This window comes from Monodelphis domestica, chromosome 2 (genome assembly GCF_027887165.1).
Source record: "Monodelphis domestica isolate mMonDom1 chromosome 2, mMonDom1.pri, whole genome shotgun sequence".
In the NCBI taxonomy this organism is placed as follows: Eukaryota; Metazoa; Chordata; class Mammalia; order Didelphimorphia; family Didelphidae; genus Monodelphis; species Monodelphis domestica.
This window is the reverse complement of record NC_077228.1, coordinates 278,934,195-278,946,358: the sequence shown is the minus strand read 5'-3', so window position 1 is coordinate 278,946,358 and position 12,164 is coordinate 278,934,195. Positions and strand designations below refer to the sequence as shown.

At 42.7% G+C, this 12,164-nt stretch overlaps 1 protein-coding gene across 2 annotated transcripts in view; it reads left to right on the top strand.

The window, feature by feature from the left end:
• Positions 1-9,281, top strand: part of KCNK5 (potassium two pore domain channel subfamily K member 5) — a 71,751-nt gene extending 62,470 nt beyond the window's left edge. For both annotated transcript variants that reach the window (XM_001370193.3, XM_056818170.1), the window contains exon 5: positions 4,139-9,281. In XM_001370193.3, coding sequence (XP_001370230.1) covers positions 4,139-5,013 — 875 coding nt within the window. In that variant the 3' untranslated portion in view covers positions 5,014-9,281. The remainder of the gene's footprint in view (positions 1-4,138) is intronic.
• The last annotated feature ends 2,883 nt before the right edge of the window (positions 9,282-12,164 follow it).

Below are 12,164 nucleotides of genomic sequence, written 5' to 3'. Positions count from 1 at the left end.
GCTAAAAATTAAAGGGTTGGACTCTATGAGTGTGATTGACAGAAATGATTAATCAAGTCAGAATGACTTTATGGCAATTTATTTATAAAATAGAGGGAAAGAGTGAAAGTAAGGAAATGAGAAAGAGTAGATATTTACTCTGACCTGGTCTGAACCAGGCAGGGCTTCAGAGGCAAGGATTTTAGCTTTGAGGGCTCCATCAAGACAAGGGGCCTCTCTGGAGGCTAGAAACTCCAGAAAAGCCAGGAAAGGAAATCAGCCTTTTCCATTCACCCACATGGTAGTTCTAAGGGAAGATTGAAGAGCAGTCCAAGGTCCCAAGCCAGAGCTCCTTCAAGGTCAAGTTCCAGGGTGAAAGCTGGTCACAGGAAGTTCTTGCCACTTTTAAAAACCCTTCATTTCATCACTTCCTGTGCCTTCCTTCCACTTTACTTGGACCAATTGAAAGTATAGTTTTGCTTAGGACTGCCCAAGGGACAGTCAGTGGGTTTCTGATTCGTCACCCACTATAGCACAGACCTCCCCAGACTTAAGGATAAGTGGGGTGTATACTATTTTGGTGATTAAAGCTAAAAATGGGTAGGGGAGAATTAATCCCATCTTTATACCATCTAGCTGCCCAGAAATGAAGGGTACCAGAGACCTTTCTAAGGTTTTGCTTAGATACTTAGAATATATACTCATGATCCAAGAAAATAATCTTGAGTACTTCCAATGCCACTTATTCTACCTACCCCCACTCTTCCTAGTCTCATCCAGAGAGTGATAAAGCTCTGGCCCCATTGTCTCAACAGGAAATCATTTGAGTGCCTGCCACCCCCATCCACCCCCCTCTCATAATGTACTTGACCCTTGTCCTGTACAGAACATACTTTTATCTTTTATCTGTTCATTGCTTGTTTTTCTGAATTGACTCTCCATTTGTTGCTTCCTTATTTCTTTTCTTTGTAATTGGGTATGCATCTTCCAACGTGGGCACCTTTCTGAAGGGCCACATGTAGAGCAGTGAGAAGAAATGAGGGCAGTTGGAACAGGGAAAAGAAAAAAAGGAACATTCCACATCAAACCTACTTCCTTATAAAGGGTAGCTTTAGATACCCAGGATGACAGAAAACGACCAGCTGAGTCACAGCTTCTACAGAAACACAAAAGAGTTGGAAGGTACCTCCGAGGGCAAGTAGTCCAACCTGTACCTTCACAGGGATTCCCCTCTGCAGTATACATAACAAGCTTATTATCATCCAAGTCCAGGGATCAGGGATGACTCCTAAGGAAGGATGGAAAAAAGGAAGTACTGAGTCATTGAGTTTCACTGCTAGGATGGCTCTCAAATTTTAAGTTTGTCCCAACTCGAATTTACACTGCTTGACTCTGTTTTTGTCCCTAGAGCTTAGCAAAGAACCTGGAACGGAGTAAGGACTTAAATGCCTCTTGACTGACCAGTTGTCACAGGGGTTTTATTTTTGGTTGTTTGGAGGAAGGAAAGAATAAATACTTGGGGGGAAATGTTTTAGTTTTTAAAAGTTTGCTCCAATTCTCTTCTTCAGGGAGCTTCATCCATTTGATGGAGAACCAAATTTTCTCTATAGTCTAATGAGGAGATAGGACCTTTATACATTATTTAAAAGCAAAGCTGTAAATATTAGCAGGTTCAGAAACTAAGAGAAACTTAAGGCAACAAGAGAGGACTGGGGCAGAGGGTCTTGAGAGTCAGAGGTCATTTAGAAATTTTTTCGTGGTATCTGTAGTTGCATCTTGATGGAGGTGAGGCTCTTCAATAAGTGGGAAGCCAGAAAGGGAAAAGCAGGAATCTGAGCAACTTCTGGGAGGAGAAGGATGCAAATATTTATGGACCAAATGAAAATGAATGTGGATGTGATAAACTGGAAGCCACTTGAAAATTGATCAAAGGAACTGAGGATGTTTAGCCTGGAAAAGAGGAGACTCAAGGAGGACATGAGAAGCTGCCTTCAAATATTTGCTCCTGCAAATTTCCTTTTGGAAAAGGGGATTAGATTTATTCTGCTGGGCTCCAGAAGGTCTAACAAGAAGTAATGAATGGAAGAAGCAGAGAGGCGGACTGATGCTTTATGTCAGGGGAACTTCCTAACAAATTAATAAGTTTCTAATAATCCTGTTTTAGACCAAAGTGCTACCATGGGAGGTGGCAGGTCTGGCAGACATTAGTGTGTGTTAGAGAGAAGCATTCTTGTTAAGATATAGGTTGAACTAGGTCAATACCTCTCAAATGTTTTAGACTCAGGACCCTTTTTATTCTTTAAAAAAAAATTATTAAGGAGGCAGCTAGATGGTCTAATGGATAGGGAGCCAGACTGGAGGCAGGAGATCTGAGTTCAAATGTGGCCTCAGACACTTCCTAGGTCTGTAACTCTTGGCAAGTCATTTAACCCCAGTTACCTAGCCCTTGCTTCTTTTCTGCCTTGGAACCAATACTTAGTATTGATTCTTTTTTTTTTTAACCCTTAACTTCGGTCTTATAATCAATACTGTATATTGTTTCCAAAGCAGGTAAGTAGTAAGGTCTAGGCAATGGAGATTAAGTGACTTGTCCAGAGTCAAACCTTAGGATCCATTCTAAGGCACATAGAAAGGGTTTAAAAAAAAAAATTATGTCTATTATATCTTTCAGTGTTTACCAGAAATAAAAATTGATCAGTTTTTAAAGTATTTATTTTTAATTATCAATATTTATTGATTAATTTTAAACTTACAATTAAAAGCCCATTACTTGTTAACATAGATAATTTTATTTAAAAAAAACTATTTTCCCAAAAAAAATGTAGTGAAAAGGGTGGCATTTTTTTACATGTTTGTACAAATATCTTTAATATTTGGTTTGATAGAAGACAGTTGGATTCTCCTATCTGCTTCTGCATTCAATTTTATGGGAAATTATTTTCACTGAAGCATATGAAGAAAATTCAGATTCTCACAAATAAATAGAAAGTAGAAAAGTATTTTAATAGCCAAAAAATGTCTTCTAATTCTATTTTATGGAATCTCTGAAAATGTTTCAGGGACCACCATAATCTGTACTGAGCAGTTGATGGTGAGCCTTACAATCCCAAGATCTGTGAGTACAAAATCTTTGCTCAGGTGCTCAGAACAGAGATAACTTATCAAAAAAAAGTTTCGCATTCTTGACTTAGATTGAGTAGAGGACAAAGGCCAAGTTGTGAGGTTTTTGGATGATTCATAGATTTTTTTTTAAACCCTTACCCTATCTTAGAATTGAGACTAACTATTCCAAGGTTCCAAGGTAGAAGAATGGTATGGGCTAAGCAGTGGGGGATTAAGTGACTTGCCCAGGGTCACACAGCTAGGCAATGTCTGAATGCAGATTTGAATCTAGGACCTCCCATCTCTAGGCCTGGCTGTTAAACCACTGAGCCACCCAGTTGTGCTCCCACCCTTCCCCATTCATAGATTTTTGTAATCCATTTTGGATTTATCCATATCGTTTAGTCTCACCTACAGCCTAGGATATTCAGGTATGACTCTTAGGATGAGAAAATCATATGAGTCCAAACTAGAAGAGTCACAATTACCCCTTTATTTAGTCAGCCTAACTCTTATCACTTAATACATGAGACCCAAAAGTGCAGTGACTTACCCAAAGTCATCCAGGAAGTTAGTGACATGTCTTCTAATCCTTGAGTCTCATGTCCTTTGCACTTTACTCCTCTTAAGAATGTACAACTCTTTCCTTCTCTTTTATTGGTGAGAAGTGGAGGTTTGATCTTTGAACCTGAAGACAGCCAAATGCCTTCACTGGCTGGAGCACTGAGCTTGTTATCAGGAAGACCTGGGTTCGATTGATTAATTTTGTGACCCCAGACAAATCACTTTAAACTCTGCTTCGGTTTCCCCATTTGTAAAAAGGAGAGTTTGTTTTTTAATGTATTTTAAATGTATTTTTAAATATATATAATTATATATAAGATATGTTTATATATAATTATGTATAAAATACTAAAAATGTATTTTAATTTGAAGTTGTGCATTAGGTTTTCCTCAATCCGTTTTCAGGGTCCCTTCCAGCTCTGAGTTATATAGTCCAATGAGAAGTCTGACTGTTTTTTCTCTGACCTTTGTGGCTCTCCCTCTTTTCTCCCAGGGGTCAATCCTGATGCCAACTACCATGCCCTCTATCGCTACTTTGTGGAGCTGTGGATTTACTTAGGGCTAGCCTGGCTATCCCTGTTTGTGAACTGGAAGGTGAGCATGTTTGTGGAAGTCCACAAAGCCATCAAGAAACGTCGGCGGAGAAGGAAGGAGTCCTTTGAAAGCTCCCCCCACTCCAAGAAGAGCCTACAGATGGCAGCCAGTGGGGGTGCCAAGGACATCAATATTTTCAGTTTCTTGTCCAAGAAGGAGGAGACCTACAATGACCTGATTAAGCAGATTGGAAAGAAGGGCCTGAAGACGAGTGGGGGAGGTGGAGAGAGAGCAGTGGGACCTGAGAGTGGAAGGGCTGCCCTCCCACCTGCCCCTGTGGGCCCACTGGCGATCTATACCAAAACCCGTGTGCCCAGCTACGAGGAGGTATCGCAGACACTGAGACTGAAAGGCCACGTGTCCAGGTCTCAGAGTGGGGAAGCTGGGGAGGGACCCCTAGGTGACAACACCAATGCTACCACGACGGTATTTGTCAACCAGCTGGACCGGATCAGCGAGGAGGAGAGCGAAGCATGGGATGCCCGGGACTGCCGCCCACTCATCTTCGAGAATGCCAACATCACCTTTGTGAATGAGGAAGGGGGCCTCTCCGATGAGGACACTTCTAAGTCATCTCTGGATGACAATTTAGCTGGGGAGGAAGGGGAAGAACAGGGAGAAGGGGAGGAGGCTGAGGCAGAAATGCCCCTGAACCTGGGGGAATTCCCATCCTCGGATGACTCCACTTTTACCAGCACAGAATCTGAGCTCTCTGTGCCTTATGAACAGCTGATGAACGAATATAATAAAGCCAACAGCCCGAGAGGCACGTGAGACCCCTCTCTCTGCCCCTCACCCTATCCCAGAAATCCTACGGCCTCTTCCTTCCCCTCCCCTCCGGGGGGGGGGGGGGGATCCTGTGATGGCTGAGATTCCTGGACCTTTTTGAACCCGGAGAGAAAAGGGAACCTTAGTTCTCCCAGCCCCTCTGGCCAGATACCACTAACCACGCATACTCCCTGCGCTGCCTGCCAACTTCACAATTGACTGTGTCTTTTTCATATGCCCAGTGGTGAGATGGCCAAAAGAATCAATCATGAAGTTGGGAAGAGATTCGGTTCCTGAAAGCCGGTTTTTGTTTTTGTACTTTTTTACTACATTTGTAATTTTGGTGGGGTACAAAGGATACTGGAGCCAGACAAGGTCAATGGATGGTCAAACCTACAAAAAAGCATCAAGTTTTGGGGTGTCTGAAAGAGCTCCAATCCTGGGAGGATCCATATAGAGAAAGCTCAATTTAGCAGGTATTGACTGAAAGTTTATGTTGCCCAGCAACAGGACTGTGAGTCTGAAAAGCAGTGCACTGGAGACCGTCTGTCCTTTTTCTCAAAATGATTTAAAGTCAACTTGGGGATCCCAGGTGAACACACATGAGACAGTTAATGGGATAGGGCAGTATGTGAGCAAAAGGCATGTGTGTGTTGGGGGGGGAAAGTATAAAAGGATGCTAGGGAAACGGACCTTATATTTGTTCCAAGCTGCTTCTTCCCAAGCTCCTCTTTACCACCACCTACCACCATACCCACGAAGGGATTCTTAATTTTTTTAACTTTTTTTGTTTGTCATGGATCCCTTGGGCAGTCTGGTAAAAATTGTAGACCTGTTCTCAGATTTATCTGTTTGTTTTTTTTTTCTTTTAATCCCATACCCTCTGTTTTAGAATTGATACTATGTATCAGTTCCAAGACAGAAGAGGCACAAGGGCTAGGCAATTGGGGTTTGGCATCTTGTCCAAGGTCCCACAGCTAGAAAATGTCTGAGGTTAGATTGAAGCCCAAGACTTCCCATCTCCAGGCCTGACACTATCCCCTGAGGCACCTACCTGCCCCTCAGAATTACCTTATAAAATACAGGTATCCCTTCCACATTGTTGGGGACTAGGGGCATAGTACCCCCATGGTCTCGAATATCCACGTAAAAATCTTTATCCTCTTTACATACCAGAGAAGTCTGAATTTTTTCTTTTTTCTTTTATGGGGTATTGATAATACTACCTTATTGTGATATTTGGACTAAGTAGTTGGTCATAGGCTATATAATTTCTAAACTTTTTCTTTGTTGTCTACAGGCCTTCATATGTCATCCTGTGGCTTCCACAAAATTCCCCAAATTCCCATTAATTTCTTATGCCAACTTGCCATATATCAAAACCATGGGGATGATGTCTCCATGTGGAAAGGATACCTGTGCATGGGATTATAATAGAAGCCAATTCGACTATTGAAATAGCTATATATATTTGGGGTTTTTTAAGTTCACAGACTCCAGGTTAAAAACCCCCACTCTAATGAGACAAGGGCTGTTAAGGGTTTGAAGAAGGCGAAGGTTGAATGTGTAATACAGATCCCAAACTGAAACACTCCCAGTGGTGTCCACATTTTATAAAGACAGTTCAAGCCAAGCCTTCCCCAAAGGAGAACTTTGTGGAGTTGCTGACAATGGGGGTGGGGGTCTAGGGTGTCCCCACAGTTTGCCTTGTTCTGGATTACCCTTGCAAGGAGAAACAGAAGGAACAATGAGAGAGCAGTGTGGAGTATTGGGACATAGACTGAATCTGGAGTCCAGGAGATGTGCTTTTGCCACTTAATACCTAGATGATGGGCAAATCATTTCCCTTCCAGCCTCATTTCTTTACCTGCATTAAGGTGGCACTGTCCAAGATTCCCTTCCAGCTCCATGATCCTATTAGTTCCCCTCATCTTCTCCCAACCCCACCACCCTCCACCCTTGGAAACAATGATTAGGAGAGGGATAGGTCTGTGTATCTGCTTGGCATCTTGCCCCCTCCATCCCTCACACACGGGTCCTTCTCATGGGCTAAGAGAGGTTATGCCCTACCCTTAAGGACTTGAATGTGGGCTTCAGGGGATATGGAGGATTAGGACCCATGTCAGGTAGCTCTTTTTGTTTGGAAGGTCTGAACTCGACTAGCTTGAGGTTTCTGGGACGGTTGGATAGCACAATGGACAGAATGTCAAACCTGGAGTCAGGAAGACTCATCTCATTCAAATCTGGTTTCAGACATGTATTAAGCTGTGTGACCCTGCACAAGTCACTTAACCTCAGTTATTTATCTGAAAAAAATGAGCTGGAGAAGGAAATGGCAAAACCACTTCAGTATTTTTGCCAAGAAAACCCCAAATGGAGTGAAATGACTGAACAACAAAGCTTGAGGTTTCTAGTAGAAGGGGAAGACCTTGGATCATAACTTTAGCTCTTTGTACCTGAAGACTTTCCCTTTCCTTCAGCTACCCCAGAAACAAGTCAATGATTACTTAATTGTGGGACCAGGAGACAGATGAGCTAGATAAGCCAAAACTCTTTGGGAATGGTTGAGGGAAGAGGGATTCCACCCATCCAGTTTCCGTGGATTAATATATAAAGTCTCTAGATAACAAAATACACTCCATGTGCCCCCTGAAACTTAACTATCCCCAAGGGAATGTTACCACACATTTCCTCATCTTCTCCCCTTTATCCCCTGTCTCTGAGATGTCTAACTCATTAAAACTGGCTTCCTTCAGGCCTTACCTAGAGCAAAGAGTTTGGTGATCTTCCACATCATGCCTTACCTGCATTTGATGAAATGGGGAAGTAGGTCAATGAACACTGCTCAAGTCTCCTGGCCCCCTCTGCCTACCACATCTCCCAATCAACAGTTTCCATCGATCTTAGATCTTCCATAGAATCTTGGGAAATAGTAAGGTATATATATGCATAGGCCTGGGAAGGGTGTGCTGGGTAAGTGCTTCCTACAACCTAACCTCTAGAATCCCCAGCTGCTGTTTTTGTTTTGATTTTTTTAGGGAAAATGGGGGAACCTGGCCAGAATATAAAATTGTTCAGGAAATTATTCCCCCTTTTGCTTTGGGATGGAAAGAAGGGGGCAAGACACTTTCTGTGCAATGTCTCCCTGGGGCAGTCCTGTTCTGCTCTCTGTGGATAGTTTTTAGTTTATTTTTTTTTATTAGTATTTTTAAAAGGGTGGTTTTTTTGTTTTTTCAGTTTTAAAAAATGTATATATAGGTGGAGTCTGTGGTTGGCTACTGATGGCATCTTAAATCCATATCCCAAAAGTAAGGGGTCTGGGGAAATGTTTGGGTTGCCCGGAGAACCCATCTGATAAATCAGTGAGTCTTAAGCCATCTTAGATGGAAAGCACTGAATAGACCACTCCCTCCCTCCTTCTTTCCCCATGGCTCAGGGCTTTAGCCAGTATCGTGTGTTAGGGGATTGAGTGGTACATAGAGCACTTTTATAGAGCCATCTCTGCCACCTCAGTTTTATCTTCCTCCCCCTGGTTAATTGCCAGGTAACCTTTAGCTCTTAACTCCATTTGAAACTGTGTTGATGATTGTCTCAGCTGAACCCATTGCTACAAAGCTGCTGATTGCTCCTAGGGGTAGGAAAAGTATCCATTGCAGGCAACTGGATGATGCAAGAGAGACCTAATTTCCCACAGCTCACCAGCAGATGCTAAGACCCAGGGGGGCTTGGATTGAACACTGAGAGTGTCCTTCTGTGGTGGGAGGCAGCATTTTGTAGTGGAAAAGTGGATTGGAGAATCTGAAGATGTGGGTTTAATCCCAGCCCTCAACACATAACTCTTCTGTGTGATCCTGGGCAAGTCACTTGTACTGTGCAGCTCAAGTGTATTCATCTATAAAATGGGGTTATTAATAGTTGCACTACCTATCTCACAGGGTTGTTGTGAGGAATGTGATTTTTGTAAACCTGAAAGTACCATAGAAATGTGAACCATCATGGGGGTGAATGGCCAGAAGCTCCCTGTTCTGTGGAGTCTGGCATGCCACCCCCACACCTACCTGCACCTCACTCCAAGTGTTTGAGGTGGATGGGAAGGAATGTCCTCATCTTTTCATATGATTGATATTCATGACATTTTCTTCATTTGATGATCCCACCTTGCCTATCACTGACTGTCTTGGAATCAAACACACTGTATGTAAATATTGGCAAAGTCAATGTCAAGTGTAATTTATTTTAACATTTTTTCAATAAAAAATGAGATGGATAGTTAAGCCTTGTGTTTGCCAAATGGGAGGGATGGATGGTCAGATGGGAATGTTGGGAGATGAAGGAATATGATCCTATAGTCAAGGACTTCTGGAGGAAGCTGAGAATTCTGGGAAACTAAGGAGACCTCTTCTGGGTACCAAAGGTAGACAAAATGAGGGCATGGAATATGAGGATGTTGCTAAATGGAGACATGTGGCGTGACAAGATGTAACTTGGGAAATTGGGAAACATATTGTGTGATTATGAGAAAGCCCCTACCCCTTACTTAGCAGGACCTGGGTTTAGCAGGTAGGATGTATAGACACAAATTACTAAAATAAAATGTGAACATGCACAAAGATATACAAAATCACTTCTGGCTTATGGAAACCAGGAAAAGCTATTTGTTTGAGCTGGGCTCTAAAAAATAAGGGCAGCTAGGTAGCCCAGTATTTAGAGCACTGGGTTTGTATTCGGGAAGATTCATCATCTTTATGAGTTCAAGTTTGGTCTCAGGCACGTACTGTCTGTGTAACCCTGGACAAGGCACTTAACCATGTTTGCCTTAGTGTCCACATCTGTAAAATGAACTGGAGAAAGGCATGGCAGGCAAATCACTCCTGTATCTTTGCCAAGAAAACCCCAAATGGGGTCACGGAGGCAGACATGACTGAAAAGACTGAATAACTAAAAAATAACCAGTACATTAGGAATAGGGTAGGATTGAACTACCATCAAGCACTTAATGAGTACCACCTGTGGATGAGGTGCTTGTACTCAAGGGGCTTTCCATCAGCATCAGTTTCTAGAGAATCAAAGAGGAAGGCATTCTGCTGTCCACTTTCTGAAAGAGGTAAGCTAGGTTTTTAAGGAGGTATATTCAGAGGACCATGGCATTGAGCTGAATGGGAGATCAGGGAGTATAGAGAACTAGTGGAGGATTAAGTTGGGTAGGAAGGTAGAGCCAGATGATGGAGCATCCCAGAATCCCAAATAGGGGAACTGAGAATTAATTCCACAGGCCAAGGGGATGCCCTTATTAGTTCCTGAGTGAAGCAATAACAAATCAAAGTGGTGTCTTGGCAAAATTTGCCTGGCAACACAGAGGATGGATTAGAAAAGGAGGAGACTAGATACCCAGAGACCAGCTAGGAGGATATAGCATCAATTCAGGCTGAATCACCCTATTTTGCAGAGGAGGAAACTTGTGGGAAGTTATGACCTGCCCATAATCACACTGTATAGGATACAGTCAATCAGTCTCAATGGAAGATGCTCTCTTTACATATGAGCAATGAATCCAAGAGTCCTTTTCTCCAACCTTTATAGATATTGGAGTAGTTAACAATGTTTGGAATGGTCCTTCCCATGAAGGCTGGGTTGCTCCTGTACACTGAAAGTTCTTTATATACACATTGTCTCCTGGGTTCAGGTCATGAAGTGAGAAGTCTAGTCTTTGCATTGAGTCTGGGCAGACTGGGGAATAGAACTGGGACTCCTTGCCTCCAGTGGGATTCAATTCAATAGAATGTATTAAGCATTTAGTGTGTGTCAGATACTGTACCAGGTAAAAGACAAGAAAACAAGCTTCACCCCAAGAAGCCAAGGAATGATGCCCACTCATTTGTGTTCCAACAAATGGAGAGTGCTTACTCCCACCTGGGTGGTGCTGAGTTCTTGGATAAGAGTGAAAACAACATGTTGCAGTCCTTGCCTCAAGAGAGGGAAGGAGAGCTCACCTGGGGATATCTCTATCTCTCTTTGTCCTGATGGCAATTATTCTCACCTACACTCAGAATCTCTCTCTCTCTCTCTCTCTCTCTCTCTCTCTCTCTCTCTCTCTCTCTCTCTCTCTCTCTCTCTCTCTCTCTCTCTCTCTCTCTCTCTCTCTCTCTCTCTCTCTCTCTTCTCTCTCTCTCTCTCTCTCTCTCTCTCTCTCTCTCTCTCTCTCTCTCTCTCTCTCTCTCTCTCTCCTCTTTCTCTCATCTCCATCTCTCTCCATCCCTCCCTCTCTCTCCTTTTCTCTCCCTCTTTCTCTCTCTCCTTCCTTCTCTCTCTCTCTGTCTGTGTGTGTCTCTCTCTGTCTCTCTCTCTCTCTCCCTCCCTCCCTCCCCTCCACCCCCTCTTTCTCTTTCTTCCTCACATTCAGTTTTACTAATGCCTTTTGTTTTCCATCAAAGTCATTTCTAGATATTCACCCCCCCCATTCTCTCCACTCAGTGTGTTCATTCCCTTTTGAACCAGTGGTCTTACTACTAGGCATATACCCCATGAAATCAAACATAGAGAAGCCCTATAAATATTCTTAACAACACTCATGATAGCAAAGAACTATACTTTGAAGACCAGTCAATAATCTAACAGATGAGTTTGGGAATAGAATGGAAATCTGTCACCATGAGAAATGATAATTCAGAGAAACAAAAAGGCTTAAATGAGCTGAAGGAGAACCAAGTGAGCAACATATGCAATGACTACCATAATATAAATGGAAAGAATTTCAGAAGGCAGTTTCTTTCCCTTTCCCACAAAATAAGTTTGATTTGGCAGGCCCTTCACACCCTTTCCTGAATACTTTGCCAGTTATTGGCAAAGCAGAGGACCGAGGAGGCACTGTTGTCACTACTAGGGAGCTCCTCATCTGATTAAAAAAAGTTTGGTTTTTAATCTAAAGGAACTTCTGTGGGAATAGACAAGAACCAGGGAGGAATCGAGGAAGAAGAGAGAGACAAAAAGTAAGTCAAAGGGAAAGATAAAAACAGATTAGAGGCCAGGAGAGAGACAGGAAGGGAGGAAGGACTTGAATACTGTGAAGTGAGGTGTTCATTAGGGAAAACTTGGAAGTCTGGGAAAGTCTCTTGAACTGGTTCTAATTACACATTCAAACCTGTCTAGTAGGCCCAAGC